The sequence below is a fragment of the Manacus vitellinus genome, unplaced genomic scaffold, assembly GCF_001715985.3.
Source record: "Manacus vitellinus isolate BGI_N305 unplaced genomic scaffold, ASM171598v3 scaffold_104_pilon, whole genome shotgun sequence".
NCBI lineage: Eukaryota > Metazoa > Chordata > Aves > Passeriformes > Pipridae > Manacus > Manacus vitellinus.
Genome location: NW_021938821.1, coordinates 390,695 through 417,043, shown reverse-complemented (window position 1 = coordinate 417,043; position 26,349 = coordinate 390,695). Strand labels below are relative to the sequence as shown.

Below are 26,349 nucleotides of genomic sequence, written 5' to 3'. Positions count from 1 at the left end.
GCCCCGCCTGCAAACACGGGTGGGATTCTGCAAGAGCGAGGGACACGCACCGAGCAGCCCTGCCTGCCCCCGCCGCTGCCCGACACCCTCGCGTAGATAATGTGTGTACTTTCTGTAGTGAGTAAGTGCTGCCTTTGTGCCAACCCATCAGCTTTTGGCTTCTCTCCACAGGAAGCAGGGAGGCCGCGTTCACCTATGCCATTACTGCTGCCGGGGTTGCACACGCTGTCACGGCCGCCTGCAGCCAGGGCAACCTCAGCAATTGTGGCTGTGACCGAGAGAAACAGGGCTACTACAACCAGGAGGAGGGCTGGAAGTGGGGAGGCTGCTCCGCGGATATCAGATACGGCATTGAGTTCTCCCGGAGGTTTGTTGATGCCCGAGAAATCAAAAAGAATGCCCGGAGGCTGATGAACTTGCACAACAATGAGGCTGGAAGAAAGGTATTCCAGAAAGGACGAGGGATGGGGATCCGTGTGCGCTGGAGGACGGGGGGAGGCTGGCTGGTGGCAGGAGCATTCCCTGAGAACTCTCCCCTCTCTCTGCTGTTGTCCCGCACCCACAGCGAGTCACCCCATGGCATCTGATGTTTACGTTTTGTTGCTGTTTCCTTTTATTCAGAGCTGAACATATATTAGAGACACTCCTCTAAAAATTGCTGCTTCCTAAGCCTTCTTTCCAGTCCCCTGCTCCAGGAGAGGACCTTGCTGGATCTGTTTGGCATATTGATAAATCACTGCTTTTCATCTGATTTGCTAAAATCTAGCAAGGGATGTCGGGACTTGTGATGGGATAGGACTGAGTGTCTGCACTGCTCAGCTCCTACAGCACCTGTAGCTATTTATTCCATCCAAACCAGAACACTTACTGACCCTGGCTCTAATGAAATACACACAAATACACAATGCACTTCTTAGCAAAGGCACAACTGTCCCTTTGTCACCGGTGGGCCACAAACGGCCCGTTAGTGTTACTCTGGGAGAAGAAACAGTTTCCTGTCTGCGACCACGACTGGGTTGCTTGCCATGGAAACAATAAACATCATGGAGCTACGCTGACTTATGTCCCCTGAATAACAACCCTCATGGCTCTCAAAGCTTGCCCCTAAAAAAGGACAACAAATCTTTCTGCCTAAAATATACTTACATCAGGAGAGAATTTACTATAGCCTTCAGAGTCTTTTCCTCCAGGTTAAAAATATGCTGCCTCTGCCCTCCAGTGCTGCAGAAGAATCCAGTATACCAATATACTAATTCAGTATTCCAACCCAGTATAACCCTTTCCTTCTGGCCCCCAAAATCAGCCCAAAACTCCCTTCTCTAAAACAGTGTGTGTTTTCAGTGGTGTCCTGAGCACTGGGCAGAGGGGGGTGAACTGGTGGTGATGGAAACACTGTCTGGCTTTTCCTCATTAACACTCAGGTACAGCTGGCTGTGCACTGACACTGCAGGTGGTGTATGGGCAGTTGTTCACTGGGAGGAAAATACTGTATAAATTCAATGTGGTGAGAGAGGCACAATCTCCAGTGTAGAGACAGGATGGATACTTCAATGGTGGCTGACACCAAGCTCTCTGGATGTGCAGCAGACAGCTCACTCAAGAGCCAGACAGAAAAGCAGCCTTAAGAGAGGCACAGCCTTTTTTCCCCCCCAAATTTGGTACCACATGTGTAAAAGGCCCTCATACAGTAGTTGACCATCAGGTTGGAAGGCCAGCCCCAGGTCTGATCACCTCTCCTAGGCTGGGCATTCCAGCTCAGCACCGTGCACTGTGTTTGGAGGCAAAAGAAGGTGGAAGGCAAATGTTAAACTGGCCAGGGAGCATTTATTCCTGCTGGATGCATTACCATCCCTGCTCAAGCTGGCCCCCTCTGTGGTGTGCCCTGTGCCACCCCACAGAGACCTCGATGCACATGCTGCTTGGAACATGTCAGATGATATTTAAGCTTTTCAGGGAATTTCTGATGACTGTGGAATGAGTGAATCCCCTCATTGCCCTGCATTGCATCCCCTAATGGCTCTGGATTGCATTCCTAGGAATTGTTTCAGCTAGTGGCAGGCTTGTAAAGCTTCTGATAAACTTGTAATAAATAGCAGCAGTGACAAAATCATAAACTTGCCATTGGTGCCATTTGGAAGAAATAAATACTTAGGGATTCCTGGTGACATGATGGAAGATTTCTGTTTTGTGGCCAAACGGCTCTGTGCTGTGTGAAAGAGCAAAGGAATGAACTTCCCCATCAGCTTTGAAACACCCACTCTGGTTTGGGAGGAAAGTACAAGTGTGGTAAAGGAAAACAAGCCCCCGAAGGAGGACCAGTGCAAGTTAATGCAAAGGTTACTGAGAGAACGGCTGGCTGCAAAGCTGAATGATTACAGAGAGATCTGTGGGCAAAACTTTGATAGAGTAATGAAAAATTAAATACCAACAAAACCAGCCAGCTTTGATGCTGTTTTATGAGGCAGCTTTCTACCATGTATTTTTAGAAACAAGTATCTTTATTCTGGGATAAATGAACTTAGAAAGAGTAACATCTGGGAACACACACCATTAATCTCATTTTTTTGTTGAAAGCTTCAAAACAATGACTGTCTCTCACGAGGATCTCATTTATAAAAATGAGGGGGTCTGTTTGTTTGTTTTTAAGGGGTGAGTTAAAAGAACAAGCTGACAAATTGGTAGCAGATCGCAGCTTTTACCAAAAAGAGGAAAAGAAATGTTTCTAACAGTTTATCAATCAATTAGGCTCTTCTGATAGACAGTGACTGTGGTTATGTGCAGAACAAGCTGGCCTGTTCCCTTCCCTTCCAGAATAACCATCACACTGACTGCCAGAAACTCAGCCTGATACCATCCCAATAGTTATTCCTTTGGAATGGTTTTCTGTTGCTGTTTTTTTGGAATGCCTGGAAGATGACAACAGCTTTTTTTTTTTTTTAAACAATAAGAGTGTGGGGAAAAAACAACTAATTCAGACTCTCTTCAGAAGAGATTATTCAATTACTTGGGACAACATTTCCATCTAAGCCATGGCTTGTTCTCACAGTTCCTGGCGCCACAGGACTGTGGTACTGGGAAGGGGTTTTTTGCTGACTTGCTTTGGCTGTAGAACAGCTAATGAGGTGATTGTTGGTCACCATTCATTATACACAAACATACACATAGATACATAAATATATGGAGTGTGTGTGCACAGAATTATGGATATTTACACATATTTATATGTACTGTTTGCACTAGAGCTATTACAATATGTAAGACAGTGTCAGGTCCCTGCAGGTCCCATGAAACATTCTAATTGCTCAGCTGGGTCCTGGCAGATGCACAGCATGCCCTCAGCTGCTGCAGGCTGCCCTCACTGCCACCTGACAGCACGGGAGGGCACAGACAATGCCCACAAAAAGACTCTGCATGAAATGCTCCCAAGTCACAGTGGAGGCTGAATCCCAGTTTCAGATGTGAAACCCAACAAATTTTATGCTCTTATAAGCCTAAAATATTCTTTAAAATGTGACTTTGTTTCCCAAGTAATTTCAGCGATGCAAAGAATGTGACTTGCCAGGTTTTACAGCCCTGAGCCCATCATTTGCTGAAAGTTTCTTCCTCTCAAAGCGGCAAATTATTTCACTGCACATCCCTTGAGAGAACACTCACAAAAGAAAAGCTTCCCACAGTTGTGCTTCATGCCACACTTTCCACTTTCCCACTTAAACTGATTTGCAGACAGATAGAAATCCAATTTCGAAAAGTTTGGTGCTACAGCTTGGGTGGGTTAGATGGATAACTACAGCTTATCCATATGTCCTGAATATGCTTTGGCTCCAAACCTCCTGAGGACAGATCTCCTGCTTCCAGTTGGGCTGCATTACTAGACTATTTTTTTCTTCCAGAAACACACCCTTAACATTGACTGCCAGAAGCTACATCTGGTGCTCTCCTACTTTTTGAACATTTTGCTTTAAAATTAGAGGGGGTAAGAGCCAAATATTTTAGGACTTGCTAACTGGTTTTATTCAAGAAATGTGCATGCCCATGCATACCATGCAGTGCATGCAAGACAGAGATCATCCATCTAGTAAAATACCACTGCACACTCTCAAACCTGACATATCTATTCTGCTTGAAAGAGTAAAAGCACCCATGAAATATTTTAACTATTTCAGGTGATACTTAAAATTTTACCTTCAAGCTTTACAACAAATTCCATAGAAAAGAGAGTGAAACACTGCAATCACACTTGGTTTGGGGATGATTGGGAGGGTGCTTCTTAAGATTATGGCTTTTTGCAACATTTCACTGTAAAAATAAAATTCAGAAAGTTTTAACCAATTGCAGCAGTTTATTGCTCAAATATGGCAGCTATTTTCTCTTTTCTAGAAGGTAGGGAGAAGACACTGATGGATTAGGCTGTTGTTCATCCTCATAACAGTACAGACTTCCATGTGATGGGCAGCAGGTCCCAAAATCCCAGGTTAATTTTCCTGGTAGCCAAGAGGAGAACTCGTGTAAAGAGCACAGTGGGACTCCCTCCGTTTTTTAATGCATTAAGTGAGGACACTGTGGAAGAGGGTGTCAGGGAGGCAGGGGGAGGCCAGGAGGAGGTGAACTGATACCTCTTGGCATCTCTGAGGGTGCTGAGCTCTGGCCAGTGCCAGGGAAAAACCAGCTCCTGCTGTGGCTGGGTACTGACCCTGCAAAGCAGAGGCTCCCTGTTTCCATCAAACTAATCCATAAGAAAAATAGGGATGACAAGAGAAGCAGCGAGCACAGGAATTCAGTTCCTCATCTCCCACCCCACAGAGTATAAACACTGTTTTGATGCCCCATGGAACAGCTTCACAGAGGAGCAGAAAGCAAGCTCTGCAGCTGAAGCACCCTCGTGCCTCTCCTGCTGACTCCACGGCTTCTCTTGGAGGAGACATGGTGTGAACTGCTCAGTTCTGGGCTCTGTCATCTGCTATTCACAAAGAATAATTTCAGGACATTTGTATTAGAGGACTAGCATTACATCCTACTAATGTTAGGTAGATCCCTTCCTGTCCAAGTTAAAAAATCAAATGCAAATAAACCCTGCCTGGATTCCCAGATGGGTCCACGAGATCAGCTGCATGAGAACCAAAGGAGAGGTGACACCCTGTGACCAGCACCCGGCTCTTTTGGTAGCCAGGACCACAAACAAAAGCTGATCACTCGCATGTTTGATGGGGGAAAACTGCTAAAGTCTTCTATTTCTCTTTGATACTGCAGTCGCAAAGTAATATGGATTTTGTTACATTTAACATCTGGTCCAAAAATGTGCATTTCCATTAAGGAAAACACAAACCAGAAAAGGCAAGCCAAAACACACACACACAAAATGTTACTATTGTTTTTTTATACTTTATCCAGATAGGATTTTTAATATGTACAGAAACTGTATCTGATGTTATGCAGTTGGGTCTAGATATGGAACTTGAAAAAATGAATTTCTTTTCATGCATATCATTTTGTTTTATTTTGATCTTCACAAGTCTTTTTCTACTTAACTGACAGTGGACAGCCCTCAAATTGCATTTTCAGTGTGTGGATTATGTAGGTATAAGAAGACATGGGGTTAAGAAAGCTTTAACATTACATTTCACAATTCATTTAACGAAGTAGCAGTAGTTAGAAAATTTTACTTGGCAAGATCACACTGGGGTGGGAGTGGGCCTGTATGTGGAAAGGGGACCTGAGGAATGTTCCTATGATTAGTTGGAGGCAGCACAGCCCAGCGATGGGAATTTGCTCTGGGAGGTAGATCTTGCTGTAAACCATTCAAGATTAGATAGAAGCACTGACATCTGACAAATGGGACTGCTGAGCACGAGCTAATGATTTTCAATCTTTAATCAAGCACCCAGCCTGGCACAGGGCATTAGATTTGAGTAAATAAGTACCTGTAAGGCTCAGGGTCAAAACTGATGGGAATTTTGCTGAGGAAAGCTGAGCTGGAGGGACATTTAGGAAGCAAAACATTAGTTGCTCTTCATTCAGAGCCTTGAGCAAACAGGGTCAGATGCGGCCACCTTAGGCAGGCCCTGGCAGTGGGAAGGTGCTGGAGATGCCCTGCAGAGAGGGAAACCTCCAGGAGAGCCTGGCTGGGCAGCACAGAACACTCCACAGCAGCGGGGTGGAGAGAGGGGGGAAAAACTGCTCAGAATCTGCTTAGTTTGGGCCTTATATTCCCTGACCTCCAAGCTTCTGGGCACAATTTTGTACCCACAGCTGACTGTGGGCACACAAATTATAGCATTCAGGAATTTAACTACCTGATGATTGGGCCTGTGCTCAGTGTTGTAACCCCAAACATTCCACATCCATGAGAGAAGTCTCCAAAAAAATAAAAAAAACCTGTGAGATTGGCTTCAGGAGCATGAATTAATACTTTTTGAAACTTCTGCTGTTTTTGAGCCTGTCTGGCTTGCATTTGCAAGTTCTTCCACCATCACAGACAGTGGGAACCTTCAAAACAATACAACAGTGAAATCAGGTCTCTGCTCAGCAAAATGAGTCACGAAACCAGATCTTCAGAAAGACAATGACAAAAAGATAAATCAAGACTTAGGATAAAGTTGCTGAAGATTGTACTACAGAGGGTGCCAGGCAGCGTATATAAATCATATATAGATGTATATAATAACGTAAATAAATGGCAGCATCTCAACCAAATACACACACAGGCAAACATATATACACACAGAGAGACATCCCTATATAAGTATACATTCACAGATATGTCACCTGGGACACCAGAATGGGTGGTATCTGTTTTCCAGGAGCAATGACACTTTTTAGTGTATCAGTGAAGCACATCAGTGGCAAAGACAGAGGTTCCCTGGGACAGTGCCCGGAGTGTTGAGCCCACACAAGAATAAGGAGCCTCACAAACTTCACCTCCTTCCACTCTCTTAGTAAGTTACTGCCTTGGCCTTTCTGACCAAAATACAGACATCAGGAACGTGTGGAGCACGGCAAAAGGTGCACCTCTCCCCAGGCTTTACTGCTGAGGGAGGAGCGTGGCTCAGGGCTGACAGATCCCATAGGCAGTGCTTTCCTGGAAAACTTAGTGCTCTTTGGTGAAGGTGTAGAGAAGGTTTCCCCCCTCCACCTTTTGTCATGGATTTTGCTGCAGCTCTTAGAGCTGCAACTGCATGTTGAGAAAGCTGTAGAAGCAGGTTGGTTTCAACAAACCAGCAATATCAAGCACAGCTTCTAAGCACTTCTATACATATCTACAAACACATCTAAATACCAAGAAATTATTTGAAGCCAGATTTGTGGAGCAGGATTGAAATCTTATTTAGGGGTCTTTGGAAAAGACCTTCTGCACAAGCCTGAGAGGGATACGGAGGAGACCCTGGAGACCCCTGAAAGACCCTGGACTATGTCATAATGAATTCCTCTACTCACTGCCACTGAAATGCTGCTCTGCTTCCAACTCAGGATATTCCATGATTCTTGCATAGGTTGCTCAGCTATCTTATACTTGCTACTGTATGTTGGCAAGGGAGAACCCAAACCAAATATTCTCTTTAATATTGAAACCCCAGAAATTTGGGAAAAAACAAACCATACAATTTAAGTGAAACTCAAACAACTCAGGAGGGTGCCTTCTATTTGCAGGGATAACCAGATCTGCACAGCTTTTATTTTAAGGCCAGTTTCTGAAGCAGTAAGCATTTTTTACTCCCTCCTACTTCATTATACCATTGTACTCAGATTTCGGCCCTTTCATCCCGTGCCCATTTCAGTCATGTTCTGGGATCTGCAGCGAAACCACGACAGGAGATGGTCTGCAGCATCAGTAATGCTCTCAGACAGGCTCGGCAGCTCGGATTTCTGCGTGAGCATCCCAGTGCGAGGGGGAGAGATCAGCTCGCTTTGTTCTTGGGCCCTGATTTTCATAAGCTAATGATGACTGTGGGTGTAATTATGGTCAGGCTTAAGTGGTAGCGCGAGGGCGGAAAAACAAGGAGGCGTTTCCGTGAGGCCGGTTTTCCCTCGGCCGTGCACGGAGCGGGAGGGCATCGGCCTGCCTTCCCCCGCCACACATCCCACCTGCCTTCCCCTGGGACACACCCCACCTTCCCGGGGCACACCCCACCTTCCCTGGGCACACACTCCACTGTCCCAGGAAAGGAGGGATGTGCCAGTCCTGGAGGGGGTGGGACAGAGCAGAAATGGGAGGACAGGAGTAGAGCACGAGCACCCACCAGTTCGGGTCCCTTCCAGGGACCACCTGACCGTGGATTAACTGCTCCAGATGAACCTCCTGGACCACTGATCACTGGCACTAATAAATGCTCCCAGTTCTCCTTGGCTCGCTGCTGAGCAGGGCCCTTCAGTGGACTTTTTGTCCCCCTAATGTTGTGCAGTCATTGCCCTGTGGCTGATCATTTGCTTTATAGCTGGACTGAGAGCTGCAGGGAGTGCTGCCCTTAAAGGGGATGGGGCACTCTGGGTGGAATAGTCAGGAAGTTTACCAGTGCCAGTATAGGTATAGGTATAAAGGCAAAATCTTTAATGATGCAGTGAATATAGAATCACAGAATCACACAATGGGTTGGAAGGGACCTTAAAGGTCCTCTAATTGCAGCCCTCCTGCATGTATGCCTGTTCAGCTACACAGTGTATACTGTTGTGTCAAAATTCTGAAAATATTCTTTGATCATTACTTAAAGCAATTAAGTATTCTGAATCTTATGGCACCTGAAAAGAACCCCACTTTTTTTTTTTCTGTTTTCAAAATGAAAATGGTTTGAAAAATTTTAAGTTTCCTGTAGCTCTAAAGACATGTCTTCTGAAATAGAAGGAAATATTCTCCAGTGTTTGGAAACAGAACAGAAATGTTTTCCAACAAAGTGACAAAACACTGTATTTCCAACCGGGTGCCACTACAACTGTGTTACGAGCATTCTGTTGGGAGGTGAGAAGCTTTATCAGCATGCATTAAAAAAATTTCATCAAGCAGTAGTGAACACTGATACGAACTAAACAGACTGAGGTTTAGGCAAACTTGCAATAGTTTTCTTGCAGTATCAATATCCAACTGTCTGTACACACAGGTTCTCGAAGAGAGGATGAAACTGGAGTGCAAGTGTCACGGAGTTTCAGGCTCCTGTACAACCAAGACCTGCTGGACAACACTTCCCAAATTCAGAGAGATTGGATACATTTTGAAAGAGAAATACAACGCTGCAGTGCAGGTGGAGGTGGTACGAGCCAGTAGACTAAGACAGCCAACCTTCCTGAAGATCAAGCAGATTAAGAGCTACCAGAAACCCATGGAAACGGATTTAGTGTACATTGAAAAGTCACCCAACTACTGTGAGGAAGACGCTTCCACAGGGAGCGTCGGGACCCAGGGGCGGCTCTGCAACCGCACGTCCCCCAACGCGGACGGCTGCGACATGATGTGCTGCGGGCGGGGGTACAACACACACCAGTACACCAAGGTGTGGCAGTGTAACTGCAAATTCCACTGGTGCTGCTTCGTGAAGTGCAACACGTGCAGCGAGCGGACAGAGGTGTTCACCTGCAAATAACGGCCCCGCGCGAGCCGCCCGCGGACCCCGCGAGCCCGGGGGAGGACGACACACCCCAGCATCGTTTGCACATCTCACCTGGGGACACGACCCCGGCCAACACCACAACCACGCCCTCCCCACTACTACCCACACCTCTAAGGATGGTGCATTTTGGCTGGCTGGCTGTTGTAACTGCTTTGGAAACAAGGGCAACAGGATTAAGGTGATGTTGACAACCACATGAAACTTTCTCTCTCTCTCTTTTTTTTTTTTTTTTAACTACAATCTGGGTGTTGTAGAGTTCTCTTAGTGTTTTAAGTTATACATATCAGAGAAGCTGATTGCGTTGCAGCTCCCATGACATTTAAAAGAAAAAGACACTTTTTCCTATTTTACAGCAACTAAACTGTCGAGCCCTGTGCAAAAAAAGACTTTTTTTTTTAAGGAAATGAAATCTTCACTGACTAGAATGCAGCAGTCTTGCTGCAAAAACCTAAATTCCTAAGAAAGCAGGTAGAGAGAAAACAACTGGTAGGGAGCAAAATCTGTGGCAGAAATACTCCACTATCAGTTTGGAAAAAAACCAACAAACGTTCACAAAATTACATCAGCTGCCAGTGACACTGGAACTCTTTGAATGAACATTAAAAATAATTATTTATGTTTTTAATAGTATCAAAAAATTCTAAGCACTAACGGGTAGCTATGTCTTAATTCTGTACTAAATGTAAACTTATTGGAACTCTGACTTTATGACTTTTGTATTTGGTTCTCCCTAAGTTCTTCAATGCTACTGATCTGTTGTCACTCCACTATTAGAGTTCAATTACTGTAGGCCTTAAGCAATTACCAGAACTGAGCAAAAGCATCATATGAAACTGTGGTTACAAATGTTTGATAAAGACTTTTCCCACTTGCCTCCTGAATAAGAATGACTTTTTTTTAGACTCAGGCCTGAGGTGTGGAGAGCCTGCTCTCGGCTCCTCGTAGGGAGTTTTAGGATACAAAGACTTGCTTGGACAAATATCAAAGGGTTTGCTTTGCTGTCAAATGCACTGGCAGGATCTTCCATCGCATTTTGCCTGTAAGGGTTGAAAGTTAATATTCCAAGAGTTTTAAATAACTTATGCTCAGTATGCACTCAGAAGTTAATAAAAGTGTGGCAGCTGAGCTCTAGGCTGCTGCAACCTAGAGCTGTGGTGGCTTCACGAGCACAAGACAACTAAAATTTGGGTTAGTCCATGCCACTGTTACTCTAAGGCTGGCAACACCGTGCCTCTGGTAAATCCATGAATGTTAAGAAAGAAGCTTACTTCTTACATAGCACTCATCCTAAGTCACACACCTTGTCCCTATGAGAGATTTTTTTAAAATCCTCAGATATTTTACTACTGTAAAATCTAGTGTTTTTAACCCCAAGAGCCAGATATGCCCACTTGTAACACAGCCCATTCAAAACCATAAATGTCTGCTTGTCCCAAGGGTCCCGACCCGATTTTCTGAAAACTTGGATTAAAAATTTCCTTACATCTGTATATCTGCATCTCTAGCATTTGTTTCATTGTATTACTTCCACTGAGAGGCTGCACAGCCATGAGCCCTCCCCACCTGCCATGGAAGCACTTGTCAGTCCATGTGGTGGACCGGGGGCTGGTGGATCTTCTGCTCCACCTGCTCCTGTGCTGGATTTGAGAATGAACAGGAATTACCTCTGGAATTTGTGGACCTACATTACCAAAAGTAACCAACGACTTGGGGATCTTCATTCGAACCCTCATGAGGACCTGCCTTTCTGACCCCAAGCACTTACCCTCTGAAAATCAGACCCCTTGAACGAGTCTCTCACTGAGCAATATAAAATTGCTCTTTTTTTTTTTTGGATGTTACTGTTGGTTTCTAAATGCCAGCCTTGGCATGAACAAGTGCAACTTCACAGAAGTCAGCAGGGGCCCCCAAAATACTAGAGTCCCTCCATGTAATTTGAAGTCCCTTTGATTCATGGGTATTGTTGTTGAATCATAGTGATATACTGTACTTCCACTGCATTCTTGACAGGAAGCAAATAAAGCTCCCAAACACAGTAATGCACAGTCTTATGGTACTAGATACTGTAAATATATTAGAATAGTATTTGTTAAGTACAATTGAGGAATCCAATTAAGTTATATTATTGTATATCGTTTAAATGTCTATAGAGTATTTTAAATTATTGCAAACTACACTGCGTTAAAAAAAGAAAGAAAAGGTTATATATTATAACACCAACCACTCTGAAAAGTGGACCAAAGTGACACTTTCTCTCTTCTATCCATACCCCTATTTCAAATAGCTCTGTCTGCTATTTTAAGACCACTGTAAGTCCTATGATTGGTTAGCAGTCTAGAATATAATGTTTCAGAGCATCCTATGGAGGCTTTGCTCGTATGGGGATGCAGCATTCCAAAAGGTGCTGTTGGCACAAAGCAGGGATGACCATGGGAATGCTTGGACTTTGAAATATGTCCCAAGGAAAAGCAGTTTTGGTCAGAAAACACCATAACCACTAATGTACCCCAAATGCAACCTTTTAACGAAGGTGTCTGAACAGAATTGGGTTACACACAACTTTTATTTTAAAAAATGTAGTTTGATGTCAAAGAGCTGTGACAAGAGAGGTTGGAATGTGACCAGCAACACGTGGTTTAACCATACCTTAGCCATGACAAAACTCAAAATACTGTATGTTATTAAAGAACGTGAGAGCAAAGATCAATTTGTTTACTATGTTAATGTTTTATGGCAAGCAGAAAACAAAAGATGAAATGTGTTTCCATTAAAACTTAATTTTTTCCCCTTCTAGTTCCTTTTCTTTTTGTTTGTTATTTGTTTAGGAAAAAACAAAAGGCGATGAGGCCTTATGCAAAGGTCGTTTGTGTACAGGCTCCTCCGGATGAGAAATGACAGGCAAATTCCAAGTCCAAAGCAGTTTTTGTGTTTTGTGAAAAACAGTAATGAGTGTGCCTGTGTGTGGTATCACAGTCCAAAGCCAGCTACCTACACCAGTGTGCAGAGAAACCGGCACAGGCACCAACAGTGTGACCACCAGAGACTTTAGCTGGTTGCAGTGAGAAGAAGATACATTTTTTGTGAAAGAAAATAAATGATTTGTGATAGAAATGTGGCCTCCAACTCAAAAATGGTTCTTGACCATGAACCTCACATAAGAGACTAGCAAACAGAGAGGAATAAGAGGTGCAGAGAAGGGGCTTGAAGGCCCTGGCTGAGGCACTTGCACGTGCTCCGGCTTATTCAAGAAAGTTATGGGCACACCTGAAATCCCCACCTGAATCTGAACCTGAAAGATTTCACAGCATTTACCTTGGTCCTTGATACTGAGAATAGTGTCTTCCTATACAAAATCTAAAGAAAATGTACAACATTTGCTGTATTTACCCCTCAGGGGAGATATCCAGATATAGATAGAGGTATAGCCAAATTCTACATGAACTAAGTCCAAAATAACTTCATTAAAATGAACTGAGTTGGCCTGGGTTTACAGCAGCATAACTATGCACAGCATTTTACCCACAGATGCCAAAGAAAACACTGCACCTTCTTTCTAATTACATCATGGGAAACTTGTTAATAGAGCTGCAGGAAGTTTTTACAGCACATGGTAATATTACATTCGTTTCTACAATGACATCTGGAACGTACACGGAACCCATCAAAAGATTTGCAAATCTTTTAACAAATCTAAAGCATGTTACGAGTAGATCCCCTAAAGTTTTAATCATATTTCCACGGGTTTCTTTCTTAGTTTAAGGTTCAACCCCCGAAGTGATGCTGAAGGTAACAAATCAGGGCCTTCCCTCGTAGCAGCTTTCCCATGCAAACAGCTCAGTGTGCCTGTCACTGTTGAAGGCACAGTTGGTGTGCAGCAGAACACTCTTTCTATAAAGCTACAGATCATATTTGCATTCACAGCACTTTTCATAACTGGGCAGTGACTGCACGTTTCCTTCCCCAGCCCTGAGCCCTTTGTTGCAGTGGCAGTTCCCGCAGCGAGGGCGCTGCAGTGAGCGGGGCAGGGCAGACCCAACATTCCTCTCTCAGTGACAGCCACGAGAGATGTGGGATGTACACAACAAAACTGCGCCTAAGGGGACACACAGCAAAGCTGGAAAGGCAGGGGAAGTTGCAAGCAATTTCAGTTTGGGATACTGATATGGTAAGAAACCTCCTGCATGCAAAACAAACCACACTGTAGCTGAACTTCACCCACAAACTCATTGCCCCTCGAATCCAAAGTCCCCATCTGCATCCCTGCACATCCAGACTGGAACAAGCACGTCCAAAGGCTGGCAAGTATTTTCTTTTTGGAGTTTTGCCCGCTATTAGGAAATTGTAGGGGATCATTTTCTGACAGGGGACGTGCATTTGCAAATTTAAAATTTGCATCTAATTTTTAAAATGAAGATTTAAGGTTTCTCCCCCTGCACATTCCTGCAGCACAGATATACGTGCTTTGAAAGATTTGTTTGGTGAAGAATAAAGATGGCAGTTTTCCTATAATACATGGTGGTTGTGTTCCACAGAGCACCGAGACAGAGGGAATAACACTGCTGTAAACTCAAAATCTGACTCCTGCTGTTTTTCCTGAAAGCAATACACTAAATACTATCTGTTTGGAGACCCCAGCGTGAGTCTATTTCAATCATCCTTTTCATAACTTAGTGCTATGAAAGGCCAAAAAAACTGAAATACTAAAGTTTGCTTTGTTCCCAGGTCCTCCTGTTCTTGATGCAAACAGATCACAAGATCAACAAAAAAACCAGCTTAATGACACTTAAACTTGTGCCTAGTATTAAAACTGATTAAGAAATTTGTTTCATAGGCGATCCCAAACAATTGGCGGCCGCAGCAGACACTGGAAATGTTTGCATGGAAGGCCAGCTGTATGATTAGCCTCTGCCTTCATTTGCCCAGCAATTTAGGGGAAACCCTGCATTTAGATCCCATACAACTAAAAGGAATTCCCAAGGAGATTACAAGATTTTGATCTTATTGTTTAATTCCTGTGGCTGAGAATGAAAAGAAGCATTGCCTCAATCTTTGGGTAAAGGGAAACCCAAAGGCATTTTGAAGACTATTCACACCACTCAGCTTAAAAGATGGGCTAAGGGAACTGACAGGCTCTCTCGAGTCCCTCTACAATAGGGAGAGCAAACTTGCTCCAGGGGAGGCCTTAGTTCAGCTCTGACAGACCTGTTCCTTCTCAACTGGAGAAAAACTCCAGGGAGAGATGCTGGATAATTTATCTGCTGAAATTTAGCACCAAAATTGGTGTTGTGTGAATGAATCTCCATTTCCCCTCTACCATTTGCCTCAGTTGCTCTTGGGCATTAATTATATTTTCCTTGGGCTTTTTTAACTGCAAGTATTATTATTTTATGTGTTGTGGAATAGATGCCCTATTACACCAGTGAAATTGGCTTTGCTTTTCCTTTTTACTGCCACCCTGTTCTCCTCCCTTCCAAGCAATCTCTGACTCCTGATTTTACACACGGAGTATTTCCCCGCAGAAACGATTTCAAAGAGAATTGTAAAAGCCAGATAATTATCCAGTGATTTGACTGGAGCAGTTTTCCACAAAGCTGATTATTTACGATTTTGAATTCCTCTGAACATATGTGCTGTGCAGAGATCTCTAATCCAAGGGGTGAACCTTTAAAGTAAATGGTCATGAAGGATCCCGGTGGGTGTCCAACAATGGGTGTCCAACCCTCTCCCCGTTCTTTCACCAGAGTGCATCCAGGCTGCTGTTCTGGAGCACATCAGGCACATCCCAACTCCCTGCAAGGACTGCACTGGGCCACTGGAGCCGAGTTCAGCCTCCAGGATAGGCCTGTTCAAAGGGCAGTGGAATTTAACCATCATGCATTTTCCGCAGCACTAAACATCACACAGAGCAGGGTTACTTGTCTCAGCACCTTCTGAGGTACGTATTACATTCCTTAAAGACACGGAAATATATACAGAACAGGAGGGTCAGGTTGGATCTCAGGGAAAGGTTCTTCCCCCAGAGGGTGGTTGGGCACTGCCCAGGCTCCCCAGGGCAGTGGGCACAGCCCCAAGGCTGCCAGAGCTCCAGGAGGGTTTGGACAATGCTCTCAGGGACAGGGTGGGATTGTTGGGGTGTCTGTGCAGAGCCAGGAGCTGGACTTACATGACCCTTATGGGTCACTTCCAACTCAGGGTATTCTGTGATGCTATAATTCTATGATACTTAAAAGAATTAGCATACCCAGAGAGAAAAAAAATGCACCCCTCAAATTGCATACTGTATCCCAGGTAAAAAGCCTCAAATGCACACACATCATATATGTATTTCCATGCACATGTACAAATACATGTAAACACAAAAACTTATATAAATGTATGTGTGTGCACATCTGAAAAATACTCAACTGCAGATATTCAGAGAAATTTCTATAAACCCCTTCCTCAATCTTCCCTTTTCAAGGCAAGTGGATTTTGTGGCCTCTCACTGAAATACAAGGAAACAAATTTTCTGCATTTTCTTCCAGATATCTGTGTCCTCAGTACCACAATAACACTTGATAAGACTTCCTTCTTTTATTTGTAGGGCTTTTTAATTATTTGTTGGTCTCAAAGAAAAGCAGAAATAGCAGGGGGTTGGATCTAGATGATCTTTAATGGCCCTTCCAACCCAAAGCATTCTGTGATTCTATGATTCTGGAGTTGCAGAAAGTGGGGATGTGTAAAACCTCAGTCCCCTTCACCTCAGAACAGAAGGCAGCCTAGTTTAGTCCTAAATGCCTTGCCAAAGGCCCCAGCAGGAGCCCGGAGTCAGGGCTGCAGCTCAGCTGCCCTGGTTTTGGTGCACAGTTCCTGCAGCACACCCAGCGACAGCTGTGATGGATACACGTTTACTGGCAAGCATCTCACAGCCCTGCTTCCTTATCTCCCTCTTTAAGAGATAAGCTACTTAATATTTGCCCCTGGCTGATACCAACCAGTGTGTCATGATAGGACTGCACCCGTGGTAACCTTTTGAGCAGACGCAGGCGCTTCCAGCCAGAGCCCAGCACCGGAATGCCCTGCGAGTGCTTTCACAGTCATGACTCACAGAAATGCTTTCTGTTCTCAAAAGGCCACGAGCAATGCAGCAGGACAGGTTTGTCCACCCACTGCATTTTGTTCCAGCAATTCTGGCACAGAGCTGAATCTGGGATCAAATAGTCTTAGGAAGCCAACATGCCAAGCTTGAGGAGTAGGCTAATGTAAATATATAATGGCGTGGGAAAAAGTCTTTTGTTTGTTACTGGGAGGTGATACAGAATATCTGTTGTCCGGGACAAGCAACCGCAGAGCCCTTGGATTGCATTCAGCAGTGCCCAGTTGTCTTTCTTTCGGGGCAGAAGTTGCTTTCCTCTCTGTGCGTGTGTGCACATGCACCTGGCAAGGATTTCAGTACGGCAGTGCCTCGACAAACCTTTCATTCCATGAAAAAAAGAGGGGGAAAAGGGTATTTTGTGGCAATCTAAGCAAGAAGTACCTGGAGATGGGTCGCAGCAGCATGGTACGAAAATATGTGCTTTGGAAATCTCAGCTGACTACCTAATCCAAAGCACTTGTGGAGGAAGGGGAGGAATGAGGAAGTCAGTTTGCGGTTCCCACTTCTCTGGCTGTGAGATCCAGAACATAATTACTGAGCTACAGTTCAGCCAGCTTTTGACAAATGAACCACCAAGAGTTTTCTCTGCATGTTTTCTATTCAAGTGTATTTAGTCATAAATACTTGGTTCTAATGGCATTTTCTTAGTCAAACAGAGCCACTCCTAAGCACTAATATTCTTGGTATAAGACTGTTCTTTTATTCTAGTTGAAGGTCTTTTTAGAGAAGTTGAATATTCTGGATTTTTTTCGGCCACACTAATTTCAGCTAATTACACCCATAGCACTCTACATCTCCAAACCCTTTGCAACAGTTCATATACTCTGTGCTGGGAGGTTGCCATGAAAGAGAAATAATCCCTGTGATATCCAGTAAAGTTATCAAATTAATTTTATGAAAGGAAGAAATCATAGCAGAAGGACACAGACATCAGGTCAGACTACCACATTTCCTTGTTCCCAAGGACCTTATTCAAATTCAGCTTCTCTAGTCTCCAGGATAATAAAACAGAAACTCCTGAGTTTATAATGCTCCCAATTAGCTTGTCCAGAGGTATCCTCATTTGAGAGGTATATAAATCTCTCTCTCTCTCTCTGTATCTATTTTTATATACATAAATATCAACTTTATTTATTTATATCTATAAGTATCAAAGACCTGGAGGAGGAAGCAATGAGCCATGAACAATCCCTGCTGGTCTTGCTGTATGCTTTGGTTGTATTTGATAACTTAATATTAAAATGATAATGTATGTGTGCAAAAGATTTATTTTTAATCAGTGCATATTTTTCAAATCATATTACTTTTGAAGTCAGAGGCAGTACTCTTTTTCATTCTTTGCACTTTTAGAAGCAGAAAATGAGAGGTACTACAGCCCTTTTGGGGCTTAATTTCCTCAAGTGGAAATTAAGATTTAGTACATGAAATACCCTTTACCAGTATTTGAACCATTTGTATAGTTTTTGATTCTGTGTAAGCAAGTTTTGCCTACATAAGATACACTTGGTGAAAGTACCAGCATTGTCAATTTTTGTTTTCAGGTATTCCTGAAACTCTCTCCCCATCCCTAACTACCTACCATCAAAGAGAATAAACAGAAATCAAATTTTTCAAAACCCAGCCAAATGGATGCTTTCCCAAGGGTCTGCATTTGTTTTTGCTTTAAAAACAGCACCCTCAGTTTTGTTTAAAGCCTTTTTGCATTCCAGAGGTGCCTATTTTCCCTAGATGGGTTCACTTGAGTTTCTTTCTCCACTTCAGCTTTCCAGTGAGCTCCACTCCCTCCCAGTGTGGTACCTGTTCCAGTGTCTCTCCTCAGGCTGAGGCAGGTCCAGAAGCCCTTGCAGAGGGAGTTGGCCACGGTCCTGAGCTCCTTTCTGCTGGCACTGCAGCCCAGGGAAGTGTTTGCCTGCTCCCATCATCTCCAGCTGAACCAGGAGGCAGCTCAGCTTCCCCTTCCACTGGGTGACTGCAAGGGAAGAACATCAGCTTAGGGAGCAATAAATCAAACTGAGCCCTGCTCAGCTCCCACTCTACACCCAGAAAGCCAGACTAGAGGATGCTGTGACCTAAATGAGAGGCTCCTCTAAGTCTGGCTTCAAAGGTGATTAAATCCCTCTGGGTTCTGAACATCTCATCCTAAATTACCCATTTCTGTTTGGAAAATGTTGAGACATCTTTTGTTCAATAGCTTTGAGTTTAGCATAATTCCCATGTTTTCCTTCCCTTCAGTAACTCGGCTATGGAAAAAAGACCTCTACAGGGAAATTTCAGAATTAGTCTCAAAACGATAGTGTAGCTCACACAGTCAACAGAAGCACCAGGAAGAAAAAAAATTGATAAAAACAGGTCCACAAAAATTAAAAAATGGAGACTCCTGAAAAGACAGAGTCTGTGCAGAACAGTAATGCTGGCACGGATCCTACTCAGTATGGAACTGCAGCACGTATGGGGCTGGCAAGGCTACACACATTTATCTGTCCTGTAACAGTCACACACTTGTCTTGGTTGGAAAAAACTCTCAAACTTTGCAAAGAAAAATTTCTTTGGTAGGAAAAGAGAGGTTAATCAAGGTCAAAATACGGTAGAGTTGGGAGGCATCTCTCAAATTCACCATAAAAACAGATTAGCAAGTGAGAAAACTTTTGAGAGTCGGCTTCCTTGTATTATTTTAATTATATATTATAAATACATATAACATATCCTACATATAATATATAGTATGCAATTAATTATAATTATAGAAATCAATTAATATATGAATCAATAACACACTAAAACAAATTAATATAAATTAATAACTATTAAATATTGATGTATTTTAGTAATATATAATGACATATATTAAGACATAATTATATATTATATAATATACCTTATTGCCATATCGTTAAGACATTATATATTTATATGTTGATATGCTATATTAATATGCCAGTATATATTGTCTATTAATAATTATTATTAATTATATGATTTTCTATATTATGAATGTTATTAGTTATATATTCTGATACATTTAATCTAAAAGCTTGAAAAAGAGGAGGAACAAGATACAGAAAGATTTCACGATTATCAAACTGAAATTAGTTAGCTGGTCCAAACCAGACCCTATCTAAAATCCAGGGAACCATAAATTGTTGTGCTTTCTCGGCCAGAGAACACTTTGCAGGACCCTGGTGTGTGGGAATCAAGGAGCACATGCCAGGTGTAGCGAGGCACAGACTTAGAAGGTTTTTTAACATCACTGTAGACATTGGTGAGACACAGGAATACTCATCCCAACAGCCATACCACAGAGAATTTAAATGGGGTTATTTTCAGTCTTTTTCAGCACTTCCCCGTGGAAAGGGCTTGGCTTCTCTGCACCGTGGGGTGCAGATGCTTCTGCACCCTCTGGGGTAGAACAGGGCAGAAGGCAAGATGGATTTCCAGAGCTACAGACAAACTGCTGGAAAACTTGGTGTGGTCACTGCTGCTTCTGCTGGCAGCGGCTCAGGAGGACACTGGTGGCCAGTGCTGGAGGAGCTACTGAAGAGCCTGAGGAACGGGAGGCACTCAGAGACCAAGCACAGCGGTTCCCCAGGGACACTGCAGCCCTGCCACAATGCCAGCAGGCCTTCACTGAATCCCACATTATTTTGCCTTATTATTTGGATCGTATTTGTTTTCTTGGTGCTTCCCCAAAAGCCAGCACCAAGCGTCTTTCTTTGCAAGACCAGCAACAAACCAGTGCAAAATACACACGCTGCCATGAGAGCAAGTTTCTACACACCCTCAGCACAGGCTGAGGACTCACTCCGAGGTGGATGAGGCAAACAAACAAACAACCCCACCCAGCTGACAAAGCAAATATTCCATTCCTGTCATTTTGGCTGTGCACGTGTCAGGAAATCACAGGCAAAAGGGATGCCGTGCTCTCAGGGATTGCTGCCCTTGGGAACTGCCCTGTGTCCAGCAAACAGCCACCGCCGAGGATGTGCAGAGGCACAAGCCCAGGCTGAGCACACCTCAGACCATGTTTACACACTCAGGGCATGAATAAAGGCAGAATTTTCCAAACTATTTTAATGTAAATACAGGGGCGCCCACAGCCGAGCAGCCCGGCAGTTCTGCCGGGCCGGCTGCCAAGGAACAAATGTGCTGCAGTGTATTCCATTTACCCCCAAACAATGGGGAAAGGGCCCTCTCGGGCTGTTCCAGCCGTGCCCAGCGCTGCTACGTGTCTGCCCACAGGTGCCGTGCCCCGCCAGCACTCCCGGGCGCTCCCAGGCATTTGTTCCCTGCCTCGGCTTCCCTGTCCCGGCGGCTGCCGGAGCCTGGCCCGGGTGCCCAGCCCAGCAGGCACACGCAGCGCTGGCAGAGCGTGCTCAACTGTGACCTAAATGTTTTTTACCTTCTGGGACAAAACCTCCGTGTAGTAATGATGATGGGGAGCAAAAAAATTTGCTAATTCTGTGAGGTTTTCTTTCCAGTATTTCTTTTCCATTATTAAGTGTGCACATTACAATAAGAAACAGATTCAGTTCATGCAGTTTTTCCTTTGGACATAAACACAGAAAAAAAATAATAATCATATGGTTCACTGCACTGCTCCCAAAACTTTCAGCTTTCTGTTTGCTATTCTGCTGCTGTGAAATACTTAGAAGTGCATCCTGGATATTAGCATACAAATAGTGTGTATAATTCAGTATAAACTGGGTTGTTTATAAACATCAAACATTATTTATAGTGCTCACACACATCACCATGGAAACACAGTAATTGCTATACCATTAGGACACAATTTCTCTGTGCAGTGAGGGAGAATGGCAATTTATCTGCATCTGGGTGGTTTCACATTGCTGCTTGTGGCCACTGATCTCCTCTCCAAAGCATCTTTTGGATGTGGAATTAGTTTTGATTACTGAAGAGAAGATTAGATCAATATAAGAGTGAGATGAAACAGAAGAGCACATGTGAAAACACTGCAATTATTGCACGGGAGTGATGTGAACTGTTCAGTGGGGGGGATTCAAAGACCAACTGAGGAATTTGCAGCCCAGCCAAAGGTCACTGTGGCCAGTGCTTCCCGCTGCCAGTGGTCACCGTGTGCTGCCCGGCAGCCTCGAGGAAGCACAGTATTGATTGCAGATCCAAAAAGTAAAAAATTAGCAAGAACAGACACTCTTGTTCCTAGTTCTGCCAGTAAGGTCAAGGATTGAACAGACCACAGAAATGCTTTTCCCCTTTCAAGAGAACAGAGTATGCAGAGTGCCAACATTTAAAGGTACAGAAGAGTATAGGGGCAGAGTTTATAAAGGATGGCTACGTCTGCATATAGAGAGACACCAACTGGGGTTTTTGTTAATATGAGTAAGCATATAAGGCATTAAGATCATTGCTTTCTGTCTGGCACTTGAAGTGGAGGCTGTGATACAAAGAAACATATTCTTGGACCTAACAGTGTTAATGGCAAGATTATCCCACCTTGGCAATAACAGCTTCCTGCTTGGTCATATCTGCCTGACAAAGGCCCTTTAAGAGAGCTAACAGAAAAGGGATGGAAATTCATCACAGCATCCTCATACCAGACTGTATTAAACCACGGCTTGAACTGATCATATGTTTGAACATAAGAAAATATAATAAAATTCTCAGCTGTAATTATCATTCCTTCCAACCAAGATGTGTAAGGGTGAGCAAAGAGGATCCTTGTGCTTTTGATGCAAGGTTCACACTGAGGCTAATTTTGCAATATCACTGCAGGCAAAACTCCTAGAGATGCTAAGTTGGTGTCACAGGGTTGCTCCAAAAAGATTGTATATAGAAATTCTCATTACTGCATGAATTGAGTTTATTCCCCAGCTGGATTTCCTGTGAAGTGTCCGGCATTTTGTCCCATCAAAATGTGCTCCTGAATTCAGAATGGAAGATTTCTTTGTGCAATTTGTCATAATAACATGAAACCAGAATGGCTATTCTCTATTTCTGACAGAGGTTTTCCTCTCAGAAGGGAAAAAAAAAAGGTCTTCTCCCCCCTTGCAGATGTAAATTCTGCAAAGTACTTCGGGAGCCTTTAGGATAAAAAACCTGCTTGAGTAAACACAGGGTATAATTATCATCATCTGTCTTCTCTGTGAATCCATACATTTTATATTCCATTTAAAACAGAAAAAAAAGTCCTCAACGGGATGTCTTCCAGAGCACCAATTTAGCTAATGAGAGTGAATATCAATGAGTGCTGGCTAATCAGAATGGTATTAGCATAAATTTTACTTAATGAGGACATATTTGCTGGGTGCCAGAAGCAAAATGGTACTGAGCTAGATTGTAAAATGCAATGGATGGGTAAGTCTCATCTGGAGAGAAAACCAGCAGATCAAATAAACAACTGCATCTGAGGTTCCTGTTAAACCAGAACTTTTGGCAACCCGGGATTTTAACCTCACTTGAGGCTTTTTGAACTTTTTCATTACAACAGAATGTTATCAGCTCTAACTGTGATGAATTAAACACCCTGGGGAAAGCCTGACAAGAGACTCCATTGAACTCTATTAACCTCACGTGGGTAGGTAGATCGCTGAGGGAACTGGCTTTCTCTTTCATTTAAGGCATGCAATAGATGCACTCTGCTGCCCAACAAAAGTGTATTTTCCCTTTGTGCATTGTGTAAGGCTCTCCTGAACAGTTCCCACTGCTGCTCTCAGCCCCAGAAGCAGCAATGTTACATTGCCCTCTGTCTGCCTGCCAGGGATCTCGGGCAGGACATTCCCTGGGGCCGCTCTTGTCCCGAAGGAGTTAAGTGCCAGCAGCATCCCAGTGCCCTTCTGCTCGCTGCATTTCTTCCCCTTTATAGAGAATCCCTATTAGACAGTCTGAGAAGTCTCCACGAACAATATGAAAGATTTTTGTCTACAGTAACATAAAGAGGTTAGAGTTCAATACTCTCACAAAATATTTAATCTTGTGAAATGCTTTTTGTAGTGTCATTCTTGTATATACCTGCTTTGAAATTCCTAACCTCAGATTCTTCTATGTAAAGGAATATAGGGCACAAGTGTTCTTACCTTTGATATACTATAGGATCTAACAATATTTAACCGGTGAAGTCATTTTTGTTTCCAAACCTGTGTCTCAAATATGCTTGGGAACGTGGAAACTCACAATGCCCTTATTCATGACATCAAAATCAGTTCCATGGTAACACATTGTGATGACAAAATACACAGATTGCAAGGTCACAAGTCACACTTAAGAACAGGCAGGGGAGAAATTGTTAGTTTAATGAATAACATTAGCCAGTTCCAATAGGAATAAAAATAAAGAAAAAAAATAAAGTGCCTAAAGTAAACACCCTTAAATGCACTTCAGAACCATTTCATCTTAAGTAGTTCTTCAAAGGCAGAAGGCTTCCACAGCTTTCACCTCTGCAGCAAAGAGAAGCCCACGTGAAAAGAAAAGAGGCACCAGAAGCTAATGATGGCCCTGGCAATGCTTTTCCTCTCCAGGCACAGAGAGAACCAGCAACTGCAGGGAAGAAATGGGGGAAGAAAAGGAGTCACATCCATTCCAGGCTAAATCCCCCAAAGCAACCAATGATTCTCATGCTCTGCAAGGACTGGGTTTTCACACACAGTGACAAGCCACTTCTGAACCTCGCATTTCCTCAGTCTATAGCCAGGTGTCTGGAATATTTCTGTCACAGAACTGTGGGACAGATCCTCCTGCTCAATTTGAAGTGATGCCCTTGCTGCTGATTTAGTCATCGCTGCATCACAAGGAGGCAACTTGGGTTTATGGGGTTGTGATGTACTCAGGACACCTGTGACATATGGAGGTATGAGAAATCCCTGCCACTACCTCATCACCTGGGTAGATAAAGCCTGCAAAAGGGAGAGAGAGGAAGGGAGGACACAACAGAGGAAATTCCCAGCCCAGTATCCAAACAAATGCCAGGCACCTCTGAGACTCTACCATCACCATCAGATTTGCTTGTGACTTCTCAGGGCAACGGCAGGAATAATGTGGAGTACTCCAAGCAAATGAAGCAGAAAACCCTGTGGTTAAGGGAACGTTCTTGCATATGGCATGTCTTAGTCATTAGGTGCTTGGTCCATGAAGTCACTGTACAAAAAGTAACAAGCACACTTTTGAATGTGTTTTCCCTCCTGACTCTTACATCTAAACCTTCTTTGAAAGCACAACTGAAATATGTCACATACAATCTATTTGACACAGCTGTGTCATAAAATTGGCACTGTATGTTCTATGCTTACCACAGTCTGAAAGGTCAACAGAGAGGATAGATTTCCTTTAACCTCTTGTTTAAATAGCAACTTATTTTTATTAGAAAAGATGTTATTTTTTTTTACCATATCATGGCAGACAGCCCTATCCCAATACATCCTTACATAAACAGTGACTGAATAGCCAAAAAACAAATTGCAACTTAAACTCTACAAGGAGAATCACCACAGATTAGTTTTCTTTCCATATATCAGAGCAAAGGATTTGAAAGGTAGGAGCATTTAAAAAATAGATCAGGGAGCAGCATCTTTGATTTTTATTTAAATGATGTAAAATCACTGCATTATTAAAAAATAATGAAGCCTGCTTTGGTAAGGCATTAACATTTTTACCATATTCCTGAGCTCTGACAGTGAAGGGGATGGTAAAATTCCCTCTATATTATATAAAAGGGCTTGACAGTTGCATACATACTTAACCACAGGTGGGGGGCTCTTCTTAATTTGGTGTCTATCATGTGATGCTTCATAAGCAAAGAATAGCAGGCCATGCTGCTTTATTCAATTGGGTTATGCTTTTACTCTTTCTTCCTGCGTGTGAAAAGCATAACAGAGAACTAGCAGAGCAGAAGTAAGATGTGTTTTGTTAGTTGTCTGAAGCCCTGGGGCCCGGAACCGGATAAGTCCTGATATTATACCCTGGATTGAGCAGAATAAATCCATTTTGTTTCCTCCAAACATTTAGCCATTAAAAAAATATGAGATAGAAAAACAGACTTTGCTGTCTGCATGCCTTCTTGTAAAGCTTGTATTGTGGAAATGTCAGAATCATTAGGTCACTGGCATATATTTTGCAAGCTAATGCTTCTACTTTAATTCTCACTGGGGACTGCATGTCTGCTTTTCAAATAAAACCCAGACTGAAGATGGTGAAGAGAGCTTAAAATGATGCTGGTAACGCTCTGTGATGGCTGATAACACTTCAGGATATGAATAATTAGGAAATTATCAGCCAAGGTTGATACAACTACAGCTATTAAAGCACCAAGCCCCACAAAAGTAATTGCTAAGTGTTAAAATTGCCTCATAAATATTTGTGGCTCCCTTTAAATGTGCACAGAGACACGACTGAATAAAGTTTTAAAATAAACACAGCACAAGAAATAAATTTAATATGTGAAATCATGCACACAAGAGAAGAAGCACAGTGGGTTATATTTCAGAGAAGACAAGTGGATGAATTTGCTCCCAAATCACCCAAGGCAGATGCAAACAGTGGTCAGGGAAACACAAGCCCCATTCCAAAAATAGCTGGTTGTCTCTCAAAACACAGATCACTGATAAAATCTGGCGGGAGTTGAAGAAAGAGGTTAATAGGAGTAGACATAATAAC

The 26,349-nt window shown here is 43.2% G+C and overlaps 1 protein-coding gene and 1 long non-coding RNA gene across 2 annotated transcripts in view; one reads left to right on the top strand and one right to left on the bottom strand.

Annotated features, from left to right (window-relative positions):
- WNT7B (Wnt family member 7B) overlaps window positions 1-9,577 on the top strand; it is a 75,757-nt gene extending 66,180 nt beyond the window's left edge. Inside the window, exons 3-4 of the mRNA XM_029963737.1 lie at window positions 172-443; window positions 9,087-9,577. Coding sequence (XP_029819597.1) covers window positions 172-443; window positions 9,087-9,566 — 752 coding nt within the window. The 3' untranslated portion in view covers window positions 9,567-9,577. The remainder of the gene's footprint in view (window positions 1-171; window positions 444-9,086) is intronic.
- Window positions 9,578-15,998: 6,421 nt separating this feature from the next.
- LOC108644262 lies at window positions 15,999-23,863 on the bottom strand. The gene is made up of 3 exons (XR_001923162.1): window positions 23,778-23,863; window positions 18,526-18,697; window positions 15,999-16,077 (listed from the first exon to the last, which is right to left on the bottom strand). It is a non-coding gene; the product is annotated as an uncharacterized LOC108644262 (long non-coding RNA).
- Between the last annotated feature and the right edge of the window lie 2,486 nt (window positions 23,864-26,349).